General features: G+C 44.1%; 1 protein-coding gene across 1 annotated transcript in view; it reads left to right on the top strand.

The window, feature by feature from the left end:
- GAD2 (glutamate decarboxylase 2) overlaps window positions 1–18929 on the top strand; it is a 90979-nt gene that overhangs the window by 3540 nt on the left and 68510 nt on the right. The window contains exons 5-7 of the mRNA XM_033209115.1: window positions 4254–4344; window positions 4907–5019; window positions 9955–10070. Coding sequence (XP_033065006.1) covers window positions 4254–4344; window positions 4907–5019; window positions 9955–10070 — 320 coding nt within the window. The remainder of the gene's footprint in view (window positions 1–4253; window positions 4345–4906; window positions 5020–9954; window positions 10071–18929) is intronic.

Here is an 18929-nt window from a genome sequence, read left to right on the forward strand (position 1 = left end):
GTATGACCCAAACAAAAGCCCGAATGCCAGTGCTGTGCTGGTATTTTCTTTGGCATAAAACTGGTCAGAAACAGGACTCACCACCCTATTAATCATTGAGCAGGAGGGATGTTTTCACATTGTGTCAAATGGCCAACCTTTCAGATTTGAATTCAGATTTTCACTTATTTTTAAGGAGATGTGCACAACACACAAGCAGACATGATACAGGCTAGCTTAGCAATTCAGCCATGTTATATAAGGATGTGTGTTCCTCCCAGCCACTGTGGATGTGAGATAAAGGAAAAACGGGGGAGGGGCAAATCAGATGTCCTTAGGAGGAAATTTTTTAAAATCTGCTTTTGTGGTCTCTTGGCTTTTCACAGGATTCTTTATATTCCATCCATGTTACAGCTTCGTTTATAACATTTATTTGGGTGCATTCCGAGCTTTCATGTTATCTACACAAAGTCAGCTATTCATCTGCCCAGGTCTTGATTAACCTCGCTTTTTACATTGTCTCTAATCATCCTGATACACGATGGCATGGCATTTCATTAAGGCAATAAAAATAAGTATGAATGAATTTCCAGGGGTGGGGAGGACTTTATGGATCTAAATTGATTTAAAAGATTTGCTAGCAAATAAAAAATGTGAAATATGACATGAACATCACCATAGAAACGTCATCTTTTTAGATTGCAAATATTTTGCTGATGAATTAGCAGTATTATGCTAATCAATAACAAACATTCTTAAAATGTTTGCTGTGAGAAGTTTAGTTCTTTTTTTCTTTTTGTTCACATTATGTATACCAACAGAGAAGAAAGGTAGGCATACAAAAAGCCTTGGGACATAGATTTCTATCAAAGTCAGGCTGTGGAATAGGAGTTTTGAAGGTGTATCAGACATCATCCTCAGCATTCATAAGGAACCCACGTGATGTTTATACTAGGCATTAAAAATTTTCCTACCCCTCCTCAGCTTTTCATGCATTCATAGTGCAATCCTGAGTGATGCTTTTAATTCATTTTTTGACCCATTCCCCATACCTTATATTTAGATATGTTAATAGTAAATTGCTGCCTATTGTTTGTATTGCTACCAAACCAAAAAGAACCTTTGGAAATGTTTTGCGTCTTCATCCTTGAAAGCTAGTGGTGCCTGAAATGCAGTCTAAAGAGTTAAGCTAATGGGAACTGCAAGTCAGTGAAAGTAATAGTTCTGTCTATCCGTGTTGCATTTAGGGCCAGGAAAAGAGGGGCTAATTCAACACTCAGATTCTGCCATAATGCTTGTGAAACTGTTAGGTATCACTGTAATGCATTTTATTTAAAGTTCAGATAAAAATGAGATGGATTAAGTTGGATTTCTAAGCAAGGCATATCAATTCAATCTCTCAATAGTTTTCATAACATATTTAGTCTGCTGGCCTTTTCCTTCAAATAGCATTTCAAAACATTAATGGCAGTCATTTTCTCTGTTCAGCTGGCAACTTTATAGATCTCTGTGCTATAACTGTCATACTTGTCATCTAGTACTATTTAGGGTATTTCAAATTAGTTGCCATCCCTGCTACTACCAGACACTTTAATGCTCCTCAAGAGATGATTTTGTAAAATGCATATTATCATCTTGTTTCTACTGAGAGACTTTAACCTGATTTCCACTTGGGCTCCAAGCTTAGAGAGGAGTGAAGGGCAGTGGGAAAATGAAGTCTTCATGGATTGTTAAAATTACCTCTGTAAAAAGAAATGTTGGAACACAGAAAACTGAGCAGAGAATGATAGAATTCCAGAATAATTTTCATTTGCAGAGATCATTAGATTTGATGCTGGTGGTGGTGGTGCTGGCTGGGGAAGAGTAGGACTTAAATGTGGTCCTGAATCTTTTACCAAACCATCAGACAAAGGGAATTAAGCGATGAGGCTGCCCTAGTGTGAATGTTGCCAGGACATAAAGAGCAGTTTGGACCGACTTTTGGCCTCTTCCCAACTGATCGTGAGCACCAGGGTCAGAGTTGCCTGAGGCTGGTTGTTCCCAGAGTCTGCGCATCCTTCCGGGCTCATTTGCTAGTCTGCAGGGAGCATCCCTGAGTCTAAGCAGCCGTTCTCACATCTCAAGCTCACCATCTTCCTGGCCGCACAAGCTGTGTGTGGTCACCCGATGCCTGACGCAGTGTGCTCTGCTCCCATCACAGGGCCTGGCAGGGTGGCGACAGCAGCAGGAAGCCAAAGGCTGCAGGGACAGCTGACCGATGGGGGCAGGTCTCACAATTCCCTGGAGAGAGCCCTGCCTGGATTTGCTGGGCAGCCCTAGGAAGCAGCCTGTAGGGGCCACAGGACGAGAGCAAATGTCATTAGGGGAATATTGCTGCCAGAAATCAAGAGGGCCTGTTGATCTGACCTGTCAAACCATCTCCCTCCCTATTTTCACATCATGATCAGGGAATGAAATTTTTGAGGCAGGAGAGATTCAGGTGAAATGGCACAGCAAGGTCAAAAAATATAGTGGGAGGAAGGGAAACCTAGCAATGAAAGCGTCAAACTTGTTTTCACCATTTACAGAAAGTTATCATCAGGGTGGACTAGCCTTCTGATATCCAGAGGCACAACACACCCATCACAATCTCTCTCCATCTTATGCAGAGGCTTTCACTCCCAAGTTTCCCTAGAGTTAAATACTGTCTAATCATAGACACCACATTCATCCAGAAAATGCATATGAATTGGGAGAACAGATTAATGGATACAGTTGATAATTCTTATTAATTTCCTCACTTGATAAAAAAGGCTTAGGGAAAGAGAAATTGAGGAATGAAGGAGCATCGGGAGGGAGGAAGCGGCTGTGATTTCAGCTGCCAGCATAATGAAATGGGGAGTCAGTGAGGCAGAGAGGAGTGAAGGGTTGCTCCAGACATCAGCGGCCACAGCAGCAAAAAGGCCTTCTCACCTTTTGTGGGTGGGTAAACTGAGGGGGTCAGCATCAGAGGTAGAAGGTACCCCATGAGGCCACAAGGACATAAAATAATGCTGGAGAATGCACAGTAGACGCACAAGTCCTGATCCCACTAAAATGTGCTCCTTCCCAGCTTCTATCTTTTCCCGTGTCTAACTCTCCGGCCACATGCCTGAGGCTGATAAGAGAGCGCTCCAGTGCAGGATAAGCTAGCCATTGACTTTTGTCCCTGCTCTTCCCCATTGCCTTCCTTTATCTTGTTTCGCCTGTGCAGGAGATGAGAGACGATCACACCCCAGGCTTTAGACAGATGTCCAGGATGCGGAAGATACCTTTTTATCAGATGTTATTTCCATAATGGCCCATCTTCTAAAATTTTTGCTGCTGTGCAAATCACGGACCTATCAGTGACAGGCTTTTGTGGAGCAAGAGGAGAAAACTGAATGCTAATGACATATTTGTAATCACATTTTAAATAATAGCCTCAGGAGAATGTGGATGTCAGTCCATTTAGAGAGTTTTAGAGGGATCTAGAAGTTAATTAGATAAGCCTTGAGATGGACTAATCAGTCCACTGAATATATCTTTATGTATCTTGTTGATAAAACAGTGATGTTGACTGTATGTGGCCTTATTTTAAAGCACAACTATGAAGGAGCTCTGTTGTTTATAATTAACAAAGAAGAATTGACAAGAATTAGCTCTGTCCATGCCATCTTTAGACAATCATCACCTTTTGAATCCAGGGCAAATCACTCAGCGGAGTGTCCTATTTTCTCATTTTTGCCCTGTCTTTTGTAATCATTAGCCATTTGTCACTGATATTATTATGAATGTTGGCATGCGTGGCGGATGTCATGGTATGACTGATTCTCAGAACGACTGCAACAAAAAAGGACTTCTGGCAGCATGAGTGTAAACGAGAAGTAACCTGTCTGAACGGCTGTGGGTTGCAGTAGCATTTTAGCTTGCAAAAATATTGAAAATAGAAAAGAAACTCGTGTGCAAATTGCAAACCACATTTGTTATTTTTTGTAGGGTATGATTACAGGAAGATTTGTAGGGTATGTTTTAAGAAATATGAAAACCTAAAGTAGTCTTCATGGTTAGAGGAAACGCTTTTATGGTGTGTGTGTTTGTGCATGTGTGTGTGTGTGTTCTTGCGCATACACACATGTGTACATGTTGGATTTCTACTTACAGATTTCCTGTTACTGACAGATCTTTCAAGGTCCTTTAGCTAGAGAAATCATGTGTTTGAGAGGAATTTATTTTCATTGGAGGCAATCCTGATTCTAGTATTCCATTTTATTCAGGGCATCCTAGATACTTCAATCAACTTTCCACTGGATTGGATATGGTTGGATTAGCAGCAGACTGGCTGACATCAACAGCAAATACTAACATGTAAGTAGCCAAAAGTGCTTTTATGTAATTTAGGATAATTATTAGTGATATTCCATAGTCTTTACGTCTTATGTGAAAATCTGTTTTTATTAAATAGCCACTAAAATAGTGATACAAACTTCTGAAGTGTGAGTGTTCACTTTAATGTAACAGAAAGTAGTTCTGATATATCTTTCATGTAATCAAACTCGACAAAATGTTTAAAACACCAAAGAGACTTTTTTCTGACATGTTTGATTTGTTTTTGTGCATAATGTCAAAGACAAATGGGACCAGATATTATATTTTAAATCATGTTACTCTTCAATATTTTTTATTTATTCAATACAATAAATTCCTCTTGTGCATTATGTCAGTAATTGGAGCTCTTGACTGTAGGGATATAGAAAAAATAAACCTTTTGGAAGGCCTTTTTGAAATAATTTTCTCTCTGCTTAATGTTATAATCATAACACTTGTAAATGTATGTTTTGAAAAAGGAAATAGTTCTGTAGCTATTGTAATGATTGTAAATTATTTATTTGAGTTACAGAGGTAAAATGTGGCCATTACTACATTTCAGGTTCACCTATGAAATTGCTCCAGTATTTGTGCTTTTGGAATATGTCACACTGAAGAAAATGAGAGAAATCATTGGCTGGCCAGGGGGCTCTGGCGATGGGATATTTTCTCCTGGTACATGATATTTCAACTTTCTTTGTGTCTTGTCTTCTAATATGAAATGCCTTGTTGTAAACCTAGGGAAGATTAAGTATCTAGCCTGTGTCTCTGCTTAGGTTAAATAGACTGTGTGTTGATCAAAAGAATGAGTGTGATTAAGTGCACATGACCATTGAACATGCCTCCAAGCTAAGTAACCCACGCTTGAACAGCAGTTATTTGTGTGCAAAGCGAGCATAATCAGAGATAGTACTTACCCAGTGCTTCTACTGTGATCCTACAAGCAGGATGTACGGATAATGTGGAATAAAGGAATCAAGATTCCTAATAAGGAAATTCACTCTCTGATGCTCTTCCCAGAATTAGTGAAAGGAAATGGGTAGCCTCATTTAATAAAGCATTTGCTGTTCAAGGGTGCATAGCAAGGTAGATCTACTCCATAGAGCATATGGACCACTCTATCTTTGAAATAACAAGCAGCAAAGTGGATTTACACTAATTTCAAAGAGGACAGACCATGCCTTGGGAGAGAATTTCTTAGAGCAAAAAAAGAGGGTGATGATTTCTTCATGAGCTTTCTCATCCCTTCTCTTCTTTATCATGCCATTCAGTCTTTTCCATCCTGCCTTTTATCACCAGCCATTGAATTCTAAGCTCCATTATTTACACCTCTTCTAGCCAAGAGAATCAACCTGAAACAAAAAGCTATGCCCTTGGTTTACGGTTCTGTGTGAGACCTTGGTTTGATGAAGAAAAGAAATAGAAGTTAGGAAGGCTATGGAAAGAAAGTCACTGACCCATGGAAAAGAAACCCAATGTGCAGACCATCAGCTAATCAGTGGCAGGAGCGGGATTTATTAGTCCACTGAGAAAGGACCTACCTGAGAGAGAGGCCAGAGCAATACCTGTCGTTGTGTCAGACAGAGCAAAGGCCAAATGGTTGTGATCTCTCTTCAGCAAATCTACAGAGACAAGCAGATGATGAGGCGGGGGTGGGGGAGAAAAGAAAAAGTGGAAAGAAGAAATAAGTAAGCAAGAGTGACCCCAAGACCAGGGCTTAAGTATGTTTGCCTGCAAGCTCTGATCAGCTATTTTATTTTTTGTGTTTAAATATATAGCACAATTTTTCAGGTGCTGAAGGAAAAGGTGTTAGTTAAATGGAAGGGGAAATTAGCCTTTTAAAAAGTCATCGAACACCAGCTGTGATGAATTTTAAGCTAGCCTTTATTTTGTAGGACACTTAGTACTTAGTTTTCCTCTGGAAAACCATGCCTGTTGAGGGAGCTTTGTCATCATTGCCTGATGCCTTGAAAACATTTTTCATGAGGAATGAGGTGGGGTACAGAGATCCACGTCATTTCTACCTTTCTTCTTCCCACCCTTGTGTGGTGGGTATAGGATTGATCTGTCCCTGAGATGAACCAAGAACATGCTGGGCTCTATTTTTTTATTTTATTTGCATTTATTTTATGCTGAATTTATTCCCGTGCCATAAGTTTTAATGGTCCCCAGGAGGAGGGAGAGAACAACTGTACCTGTTGACCCTGAAAATTTGACTAATTTGACTAAGAGCTGGGCCTAATTTACCTGGCTGGTCTGAAAAACCTACATGCCCCAGAAAACACACACCCAGAGAAAGAATTCTCTTAGACAATTCTGCTAGGCTTAGAGCTTACCCTCCACCCTCATTGATGATGGGGGATTTTCACATGGAGAAGACTTCAGCTTGAGCATGGGAATTATAGGCTCAAGTCATAGATGTCACACTACAGTGCAATGCAGACATTGCAAAGTTGGGAAGAGACAGCAGAAAAGGTCATTGCAACCTGTATCTGCTCTGCTTTCAACAAGACATCACAGAGGAGAAATGGCTCATCACAACCTTATTGGCTATGGATGCTATTCCCGGGAGCATCCAGCCTTGCTCCTGCAGTAAAGGGTCTTACAATTTAAGGGGTGGGGATAGAGAAAGCCACACATCTTATGTGTCTGGGATCTAAAAGTCTCATTCCCTGGGACTCAATGTGAAGAGTTAGGTCTGTGACTTAAAACACACTGCCTCATACCTCCATCGATAATACCCAAAGGCTTCATGCTTCGTGGAAAGTCCTTTAGGACTCCTAGAAGAAATCTGCTTTTGTGATATCACCTACACTGGGAACCAGAGAAACATGGAGCACTCCCTACTGCTCAGCAGGTCACAAAGCACAAAGACTAAGGAGTGGCTAGGAAAGAAAGCTTGCCTTAGTCACAGACCTTTTCCTAGCTAACAGGGTTTTCATAATGTTTCACCTCTTGCTTTTATTCATGTATTTTGTTTTTTATTTTTTTGACACAGAGTCTTACTCTGTGGCCCAGGCTGGAGGGCAGTGGCACGATCTCAGCTCACTGCAACCACCACCTCCCGGGTTCAAGCAATTCTTGTGCCTTAGCCTCTAGAGTAGCTGGGATTACAGGTACGCACCACCATGCCCAGCCAATATTTCTATGTTTAGTAGAGATGGGGTTTCACCATGTTGGCCAGGCTGGTCTTGAATTCCTGGCCTCAGGTGATCTGCCCACCTCAGTCACCCAAAGTAGCACTTGCTTTTACATCCTTTCTTAGAGGATTCATAGGAAATAAGAGCAGGTAGGGCTCACGCATTTGTCCTCATGCCTCTAAAACGATCTTCTCTGCCCAGAGGCCCGGAAGCCTCTTCCTCTCACTCAGGGCTGCTGAGCCTTTAGCCAGAGGACAGCTGAGCTGCAGAGTGAGGTGTGGGAGGGCAGGGCTGGAAGCCTCAGAAGAAATGCCTGTGAAGAGCACTTTCTTTGGATACATCTTCCCCTTTCTCTTCTCCCCTCCTTCCTTCTCCAGCCTCTTTAAGAACAACTAAATTCTCAAACAAGGTCATTTTGCTCTCCCCAAGGGACATTTGGCAATATCTATAGATACTTTTGATTGTCTGGGGGAGGGGGTGCTACGGGCATCTGGTGGGTAGAAATCAGGGATGCCGCTCAACCCTTTACAATGCCCAGGTCAGCTCTCACCACAATTATGTTGCCCAAAATGTCAGTAAGTGCCAAAACCATGAGCTAGGATGGAATTTCCTTTCGAAGCAGACCCCACTTCCAGCATCCTACAGTCTGCCTTTTAGTCTGGGTGTCTGCTCAGAGCAGGCATGACCTGGATTCTGCTTCTCCTGTGTCTCTGGAGTCCAGAAGGGAAGGAATCGCCCTTATTTTGGCTGAGGACAGAGGCATGGATCTGGGTGATGAGTGCTGTGTACCAGGCAGCCTGCTTGAGTCAGAGCCCAGGGCTCAAGAGGCAAAGGTCATACCCCTGTCTGGGCCATTCAGCTTGACATGGAGCCCTCCTGCTCCTCAGCCACCAGGAAGGAGAGTAACTCACAACACTCACGTGACAGTAGGGCTTGGGGTGTTCCCCTTGGGCAGGAAGGAGAGGCAGTACCTTCACTCTGCCCCATGGCCTCATGTCTTCCATGCCAGCATATTAATTTGCATTCATAACAATCTGTCTTTCCTGAATTGCAAACATCCTAAACTTCCCAACAGCCCTGGCTTTTCTTTGCTTGTCAAGTGAGACTCTACTTTATAAGACACAAATCTTATCGTGTGGAATCCCTGACAATCTTTGGATGACACAGAAAAAGTAACACAATATGGACTGAAAATTCTCTTAGTTGTAAGTTTTTCTATAATTATGAAATGAGTTTTGTTAGCTAATACAATTCTATTTCAATGATGTCTTTGAGAGGAAAGAACTAGTTTAGAGGGAATGAACGGATGAGTATGATAAGAGAGAATTGGAGATATATCCTTTATGACAGGGGTCCCCAACCCCTTGATGGTGGATCCGTACAGGTCTGTGGACTATTAGGAACCAGGCCACAGAGCAGGAGGTAAGCAAGGGGCGAGCGAGCATTACCGCCTGAGCTCTGCCTTCTGTCACATCAGTGGCCGCATGACATTCTCATAGGAGCATGAACCCTATTGTGAACTGCGAATGCGAGGGATCTAGGTTGCATGCTCCTTACGAGAATCTAATTAATGCCCAATGCTCTGAGGTGGAACAGTTTCATCCCAAAACCATTCTCCACCCCACCCCCACCCGCCCCCGACCCTCCATAGGTGGAAAAATTGTCTTCCACGAAACGCGTCACTGCTGCTAAAAAGGTTGGGGACTGCTGCTCACTAAAAATTGTTGATGAGGCCAGGCGTGGTAGCTGACACTTATAATCCCAGCACTTTGGGAGGCCAAGGCGGGTAGATCATTTGAGGTCAGGAGTTTGAGACCAGCCTGGCCAATGTGGTGAAAACCATCTCTACTAAAAATACACAAAAAATTAGCCGGCACATGCCTGTGGTCCCAGCTTCTTGGGAGGCTGAGGCAGGAGACTCTCTTGAACCCAGGAGATGGAAGTGGCAGTAAGTGGAGATCGTGCCATTGCATTCCAGCCTGGGCGACAGAGTGAGACCCTGTCTCAAGAAAAAAAAAAATTGTTAACAGCTTACACCAGTAACAACTGATTTATCTTAATCCAAGTGCAAGGCACTGAGTGAGTTGAAATGAAAAAGAAGAAGGTTTCTCTATTCGGATATAAGCGGGATTTTACAGAACTCATGCAGAATGACCACGTTCACAAGCTGGGATGGAGGCAAACCTTTTGCTTTTGAATTAAAAACCCTCTTCAAAGGGCTTCCAACAAGAGTAGAATCCACTGCAGTTCCAGTTAGTGACTGAGAGGGAGTGTGGAGGTGGCACCTGTCCTGTCCCAATGTGCCCTCTGGGGTAGCGCCTTTGAGTCTGAGGATTCAGTTTAAAGATAGTCAATAGGGTTTTCTTCTGAGTCCAAGGAGGACTCAGGTTAATGGAAATAAGGAATGTTGCTTGCATGTGAAACTAGGTTGATAATAAATAAAGTAACTGTGTGTTGCTGTGCCCTTTAGGTGGCGCCATATCTAACATGTATGCTATGATGATCGCACGCTTTAAGATGTTCCCGGAAGTCAAGGAGAAAGGAATGGCTGCTGTTCCCAGGCTCATTGCCTTCACGTCTGAGCATGTATGTGTTTCTGTTCCTTCCAAGTTTAAGGTTATGTTCCATAAAGCCCTAGTTGAAGGAATGGTGGCTGGAAATGCATTATCCCCAGAAGCCCTCTTTCTGGAAGACACCTTGGGAGAGAATGGGGGAGAAAGCTGAGTGGTACTATGGGGTGTCCTCCTTGACTCTTTGAAATTCAGGAAAACCGGCCGGGCGCGGTGGCTCAAGCCTGTAATCCCAGCACTTTGGGAGGCCGAGACGGGCGGATCACGAGGTCAGGAGATCGAGACCATCCTGGCTAACACGGTGAAACCCCGTCTCTACTAAAAAATACAAAAAACTAGCCGGGCAAGGTGGCGGGCGCCTGTAGTCCCAGCTACTCGGGAGGCTGAGGCAGGAGAATGGCGTAAACCCGGGAGGCGGAGCTTGCAGTGATCTGAGATCCGGCCACTGCACTCCAGCCCGGGCGACAGAGCGAGACTCCGTCTCAAAAAAAAAAAAAAAAAAAAAAGAAATTCAGGAAAACCCTCAAAGATAAAGGAGCAGCCTGGGCAGTACAGTGAGATCCCATCTTCACAGAAAATTTAAACAAAAATTAGCCAGGTGTGGTAGCACAAACCTATGCTCCCCGGATGCTGAGGTAGGAGAGTTACTTGAGCTCGGGAGGTCGAGACTGCAGTGAGCCATGATTGCACCACTGCACTCCAGCCTGGATGAAAGAGCAAGACCCTGTCTAAAAAAAAAAAAAGAAAAGAAAAGAAAGAAAAAGAAAAAAAGATAAAGGAAAATGTTTTTAGCTCTAGTTCCTATCCTTCTCTTCTGTAGAATCAAATTGCATGTTAAGGGAAGGGGAGGAGGAGGGAAGGCAGAGTGACTGTGAGCTCATTTGGACCATTGATGCTAGGGCCATGTAAGCAAAACTCCAGGGTAGCCTTTGACACAGATTTTTGTTTAGAAACTCAGTCCACTGATCTGATAGATATTCTGCCCTCATGGTGCCTTGAGCCTTTTTTTTTTTTTTTCTTTTTTTTGAGACAGTCTCGCTATGTCACCCAGACTGTAGTGCAGTGGTACAATCACAGCTCACTGCAGCCTCAACTTCCCAGGTTCAAGCGATCCTCCCACATCAGCCTCCTGGATAGCTGGGACTCCAGATGTGTATCACCATGGCTGACTAATTTTTCTGTCTTTCATAGAGACACGGTCTTGCAGTGTTGGCTAGGTTGGTCTCAAACTCCTGGCCTCAAGTGATCCTCCCACCCCAGCCTCCCAAAATGCTGAGATTATAGGCGTGAGCCACCATCATACACAGCCTGAACCATTTAGCATCCATCTTTAGCTGACTTGACCAGAGGTTTTGTTACCATAAAGAAATAGCACTGGACCAGGCACGGTGACTCATGCCTGTAATCCCAGCACTTTGGGAGGCCGAGGCAGGTGGATCATTTGAGGTCAAGAATTGGAGACCATACTGACCGACATGGTGACACCTCATCTCCACTAAAAATACAAAAAAATAGCCAGGCGTGGTGGCGGGCGCCTGTAATCCCAGCTACTCGGGAGGCTGAGGCAGGAGAATCGCTTGAAACCAGGAGGCGGAGGTTGCAGTGAGAGGAGATTGCGTCACTGCACTCCAGCCTGGGCAACAGAGCGACACTCCATTCTCAAAAAAGCAAAAACAAAAACATAAGACTGTTCCTTCATGATCTCTGCCTCACAGTAGCCTGGGTTCTGGAATACGGCTGCCTCAGAGACGATCAGGAAACCCTCTGATGGCCAGGGAACTAGGAAACAGGGAGGGAGGAAGGGGCTAGAGGAAGACTCCTGTAAGGAAATGTCACTCGGGAGGCGTAGGGAACCATGGTGGGTCTCAGATGCAGATCCACCATGAAATTTTTCTGTCTTATTTTAAGTGAGGTGTGTGTGTCTGTGTGTGTGTCTGTCTCTGTGTGCCTGTATGTGTCCATGACAAGGAAACAGATTGGAAACCTGTGGATACAGTTCATTACCACAGCAGTGGCCATGAAATTAAAGGAAACTAGCAATTCCATGTTAACAGATTATCAAAGCATCTTGTTTTCAGTCATGTTTTGGGGTTTTATTATTTTGTTATATGTCCTTCTTCAACATATAGGGGTCACATCGAGCAAAGACCACAGCCTGAAGTTACTTAGTATCTTACCTTTCTATTGCTGCTGGAACAAATGATCACAAACTTTGTGGCTTACAACAATATGAATTTATTACCTTATAGTTCTGGGTGTCAGAAATCTAAAATGGGAAAAGCAGGGCTGCATTCTTCCTGGAGGCTCTCTGAGAGAATCCATGTCCTTGCCATTTACAGTTTCTAGAGGCCACCTACATTTGTTGGTTCATCTTCAGAACCAGCAGCATAACATCTTTAGATCTCTCTCTCTCTCTCTCTCTCTCTCTCTCTCTGACCTCTTCTTCCACCACCACATCTCTTTCCATTTGTGGCTATCCCGCCTCCCTTTTTTGGGTCTACTCAGATAATCCAGGATAATCCCCCATCTCAAGATCCTTAATCTAGTCACATCTGCCAAGTCCCTTTTACCATGTAAAGTAACATATTCACAGTGTTGAAGATGAGGGTATGATTTTGTGGCAGAGAGTATCCGTTATTCAGCCCATCCTACCTAGTGCCTCACCAGGAGGTAACTTTCATTCCTCAGCTTCTCCAAGGATAGAAAAACATGATCTACTTTTCTACTCAATGACTATTTTCCTGAAATGGGTTTGGACCCCTAAATAGTTACATGTTACTGCATTCTCAGCCTCAAAAAGTCCAGATGATCTTTTATTGGGCATCTTTTTCTTTTGGTTTCCAAGCTGTTTCCACAAGTTAAAATGAGTTTGGTCTAGCAGCAAGTCACTCTGTACTCTCTGCCAGGCGTCTCTGGTTTGGGCATGAGCTTCTCAGCCTCATGCTTTACATAAATTGACTTGAGACTTGCCCAGAAAGATCCGGCCATGTGGTCTGAGGATCTAAAAATACAAATTGCTTTCTTTCTTTCATTTTTTTTTTTTTTTCTTGTCGGAGTTCAGCCCTGTCATCCAGGCTGGAGTGCTGTGCCATGATCTCTGGAGTGCACTGGTGCAATCTTGCCTCACTGCAACCTACTTCTCTGAGGTTCAAGTGATTCCTCCTGCCTCAGCCTCTGGAGTAGAGTAGCTGGGACTACAGGCACGTGCTGCCACGCCTGGCTAATTTTTGTATTTTTAGTACAGACAGGGTTTCATCATGTTGGTCACGCAGGTATTAAACTTCTGACGTCAGGTGATCCATCCACCTCCACCTCCCAAAGTGCTGGGATTACAGGCATGAGCCACCACGCCTAGGCTACTTCCTCATTTCTGAGAAAGAAACACAATTCGGCCGTATAACAACCATTTGACTCTCCCTTCTCCTTCTTGTGTCTCTATGCGTACAGTTATGAAGGATCATTTGAATTGTGAAGCTCTCCTAAAATACCAGTAGGTTCTAACTTTGGCCTATCATTTGGGTTATCATTGCCTCATCATTTTTGACAAACGAATTGTTTTTCTAATATATAAATACCTTATATTATCTGACTACTATTTGACAGTTTCCAAAACACTTTCAAATATATGGAACTTTGATTCTCACAGCAACCTTATGGGACAAGAGATTGTTATTAGCATTTTACAGATGAAGAGGCTGAAATTAGCTATATGGGTAGAGCCAGGATCAAACTGGGTTTACTGGGTCCAAGACCAGTGAGCTCCATGCACCGACTACAACTGTAGAAGCCAGATTAAAAGATTCAGCAACAGAGCTTTATATACAGCAACTCATCAGTTGATTTAACATCTTATACCTTCCCTGATCAAATTTCCACCAGGAGCTGTTTGCTTAATGTGAAACTGATGCTAATTTGTGACTCTCTACCGAAAAACATTCTCATCATCTCATAGGGCTGGGCTGGAGGGGGTTTTCAGAGCTCATTTAAAGCCATCCTGCATCTTCTTGAACACTTGACCCTAACCATCCTGCACAGGTAAGCTCTTAAAAGTGAGTCCTGCCTTTGAAGCTGCAGGTTAAGAGGTAACACGATTCCCATCGCTAGTTCCTTCTGGGCTCTAGACCTCAGACATTATTTTCAATTCATCATTTAGTGTAGCTTCCTTCTGGCTTCAGGCCAGGCCACATACTTTCTTGGTCTTTTCAGATTTTACAATCACACTGTCTCCACCAGCTCCAGAAATAGATCTCCAGAGGCAGAAGAAAGAAAATTACCAAGTAATTTCTCAAATGCCTTTTCTCCAGCTAGACAGCATCAATCTTGGCATGGAGGCTTCTTTCCTCAATTGCTTGGCCGGCAGGGAGAAAGGATAATGGAGGGGCTGCTGTGTTGACTCAGTGAGGAGAGGGAGGCCATGGGTCAAGACAGACGCTGCTTCGGGTGTTCTCTCTTCATGCATTTTGAGAGGTTTCTAAGGCCCAAGACGCCTGGAAAATCAAATGAGAGCCTTATAGAACTTGTGCCTCAGTGCCTGGGACACAGAGAGCTCTGCATAAATATCAACCAACTTTAAGAAGCAACAACCTTGCCTGGGTGGAGTGGCTCATGCCTGTAATCCCAGCAGTTTGGGAGGCTGAGGCAGGAGGATTACTTGAGGTCAGGAGTTTGAGACCAGCCTGGCCAACATGGTGAAAGCCCGTCTCTACTGAAAATACAAAAATTAGCCAGGCGTGGTGGTGGGTGCCTGTAATCGCACCTACTTGGGAGGCTGAGGCAGGAGAATCACTGAAACCCAGAAGGCGGAGATTGCAGTAAACCGAGATCACGCCACTGCCCTCTAGTCTGGGTGACAGAGTGAGTGAGGCTCCATCAAAAAAAAAAAAAAAGACAAAAAAGCCCCACCTTGTTTTACAGATGAAAACACCAAGCCCCAGAGGTGGGGGATACTTTGCCCAGGGTGTCACAGCCAGTCAATGGCAGAGCCAGATTCGAAGCCTCAATAATTTCTCAATAATACCAGCACTACTCTTTATAAACTTTTTTTGCATTCAGTGTATTTTATTGAATTGAAAATTAATTCCTTTGATGTGTAATCTAAGGATAGGCTCTGGATTCAGACAAATATAGGCTGAAATATTTGGTTTTATCATGTACTACCTGTGTGACACTGGACAAGTTACTTAATCTTGCTATGCCTCAGTTTTCTGATCTGGGAAAGGAAAGTCATATTAATGCTCCTCTCATAGGACTGTTGGAGAGGTCCAATTAGACACTATCACTGAAGAGATTAGCATAGTGGCCAGCCCAACACTGCTCTTTCAACTACTGGGTCGGATGTCCTGAACGCCTCTCTCTGGCTAGCTGCCCTAAATTCACTTGTAGCATCCTTTCTCAAATCCCATTTTCCTCATGTTGGTTATTCTTTTTTTTTTTTTTTTTTTTTTTTGAGATGGAGTCTCTCTCTGTTACCCAGGCTGGAGTGCAGTGGTGCCATCTTGGCTCACTGCAATCTCTGTCTCCCTGGTTCAAGCGATTCTTCTGCCTCAGCCTCCTGAGTAACTGGGACTACAGGTGTGTGCCACCACGCCTGGCTAATTTTTTGTATTTTTAGTAGAGATGGGGTTTCACTATGTTGGCCAGGCTGGTCTCGAACTCCTGACCTCAGGTGATCCACCCGCCTTGGTCTTCCAAAGTTCTGGGATTACAGGCGTTAGCCACCACACCCGGCCCCACATTGGTTATTCTCGTGCTAATTTCCTGATCTACTGAACCAGGTCACGTTACTATCCCTTCTTCGAATCTGAGCGCTGAGTTTGTAACTTGGCATGTTTAGAGCCATAGGGATGGGAACGACATTGCGAGACTCTGTGGCCTTCTGCATCCAACCAGAAAAGTTCACATATTCATGAAGGGAAGAGTCATTTTGTTTTCTAAATGACCCTTCACTCTCTCTCTGTTGCACCGCACCAAAGCTATCCATCTCTTTTCTAACCACCAACACAGACTAGAGCTTTACTTAGCTGATGAGGAGGGCAACCTATTACATTTTTCTGGTTGTTTGAATCAACTGTTTTCTTGTAAAACCTGAATAAGACTAAATTAAACAACTAGTCTTTCTGAGGCAAGCGTTTAAGAGTTCCAAGATTACCTTTCTCTAAAATATAGAATCACAAAATCTCAGAATTGAAAGTGATCTTAAAGATCCTTTGGTTCAACACATCCTTTGCTAGAATCTCACCCCCTTCCCCAAATCTTCAGTCATACAAAGGTTTGGCAAAAATTAACTTGATGAGTTTTAGGTTCTCTCTTGAAAGTAGGTTTAGAAGTAAACGAAGATCCCAGCTCAATAATTCACATCTCCAGCCCTGAATCCTTTGAAAGCCTAAACCATGAGCTCAATTCCAAATTCCTCTTACTTCTTGTGTGGCACAAGCTCTTCCAGAAATAGCTTCCACGAAACAGCATAACCTCATCTAGGAAAAATATTCTTCATAATCACAACAGACAGTGGATCTTCAGGCAAATCATCATAACTAATTCACTCCACTCTTCACACACCAAGCCTGGCCCACGCCCACATCCTCCGGAACCAGTTGCCAATGTTCTGCAGGGGCCCCTTGTGACTTCGACCCACTTCTGTGGGGAGGTAATTCTCAAAATTGCTTTATTTTAGTTTATTATTTTATTTTAGAGACAGGATTTCACCCTGTTACCCAGGCTGGAGTACAGTGGCACGATCGTGGCTCACTGAAGCTTCAAACTCCTGGGCTCAAACAATCCTCCTGCCTCAGCCTCCCCAGTAGCTGGGCCTACAGGGGACTACAGGCCACCACGTCTTTAGAAAGATGGCTTTCTTTTCTTTTTTCTTTTTTTTGAGTTGGAGTCTCGCTCTTGTCATCCAGGCTGGAGTGCAATGGCACAATCCCAACTCACTGCAACCTCCGCCTCCCGGGATCAAGTGATGCTCCTGCCTCAGTCTCCCAAGTAGCTGGGATTACAGGCGTCCGCCACCACACCCGGCTAAGTTTTGTATCTTTAGTAGAGACGGGGTTTCACCATGTTGGCCAGACTGGGTTAGAACTTTTGACCACAGGTGATCCCCCTGCCTCGGCCTCTTAAAGTGCTGGAATTACAGACGTGAGCCACTGCGCCAGGCCAGAAATATGACTTTCACATATCATTATTGGAGAGGCTTTTAGTTTCAAAAATAGACTTCCTTTAAAAATGTCTTTTAAACAGTGACCTGTTTGGAAACAGGGCTGTTTGGGCAATTTGGAAACAGATGACTTCCACAAAATGTATTGCTCCCCCTTAGTCAGAATTGACAGTGAGTGAAATTGTGGGATAAATCCATTTACCTTCAGCACCCCTGCTCCACTGCTGCATTCCTGTCTCCTTCTCACTGTAGGGCCCTCATCATTCCCGTGTTATTTTCTTCTCTACCCAGTCTATCCAAACCTCCTCTCAGGAAAGAACCCGAAAGCCATGCTGAGATGTAAGCGCTAGGTAAGACCTCTCCATTGCCTCTCCTGGGGATATTCCCATTGCACTCGGAGAGGCAAAGGCGTGAGATGGTGAGACACAACTCAGCCACTGTGCAAAGAGATGCTTCCTTTATTCCTTCCTTCCTTTAGTGCTGCAGGTGCCAGGCATTGCTTCTGGCAGGGGGGAGAGAGCAGTGGGCAGAACATACCCAGTGCCTACTCTCAGCAAGCGTCCTTTGTACTGGGGAAGAAAGGGATGGGAAAGGGCTTCTGAAATCCCATCCACATCAGATGACGGATGCTCCCTTGTTCCCAGTGCCCGGTCAAAAGTAACTGAACAGACTTACTGTTCTCTAGGTTAGTGATAAAGTTCATGAGCTTTGGAATTGATGATATGGTGACAGGCCCTGCTCTGCCATCTCCCAGGGTATGACCCTTCATCTCCTCCTCATCTGTAAAGTGGGGATGATGATACCCAGCTCCTGTAGTTGTGGGGAGGATGAAGCAAGATGATACGTGGGAAGGGTAGTGTGCACCGTGCATGGCTCCAGTGAGCCCCTCACAGATGACACTGTCGTTAGAAGGATCTGAGCCCAGCCAGCAGGTGAGACGGAGGCAGCAGGGAGAGCAGAGTCGGGGCCAGTGATTTCCTTAAGAGGGACGTGCCCTTCCTCCCAAAGTGCCAGAGCAACACTCGAGGATCCACAGCCTTGGGAGAGTCTAGATCCTAGACTGCTACTTGTAAAATTTTGAGATTTCCCTACATACATATATTTATTTTAAGAAATAAAGTGAATTAGCCAGGTGCAGTGGTTCATGCCTGTAATCCCAGCACTTTGGGAGGCCGAAGCGGGCAGATCACCTGAGGTCAGGAGTTTGAGATCAGCCTGGCCAACATGGTGAGACCCCATCTCTACTAAAAATACAAAAATTAGCAGGGCGTGATGGTGGCGCCTGTAATCCCAGTTACTTGGGAGGCTGAGGCAGGAGAATCACTTGAACCTGGGAAGCAAAGGTTGCAGTGAGCTGAGATCACGCCACCGCACTTCAGGGTGACAAGATGAGACTCCATCTCAAACACGCACACACACACACACACACACACACCACACACACACACACACACACAAACACACACACAAAAGAAAAGAAAGAAAGGGATTGACTTGAATTTTGTTTGAAGATTTCAAAATGCCACTGGGGGTAAGTAGGGAGATCTGAGGACAGTATCACATTAGGTAGGAGGATGGGAGGATAGGAAGGGCTACCCTTTTTGGGGATAGCCCAAAAAATGATATGTAAGCCACCTCACATGCCACAGCTACACTTCTGATATCAATTCTACCAAGAGAGGATTTCATCATTGCACCTGAGCAAATCATGGCTCAGGA

This window comes from Trachypithecus francoisi, unplaced genomic scaffold (assembly GCF_009764315.1).
Source record: "Trachypithecus francoisi isolate TF-2019V2 unplaced genomic scaffold, Tfra_2.0 Lachesis_group9, whole genome shotgun sequence".
Lineage (NCBI taxonomy): Eukaryota > Metazoa > Chordata > Mammalia > Primates > Cercopithecidae > Trachypithecus > Trachypithecus francoisi.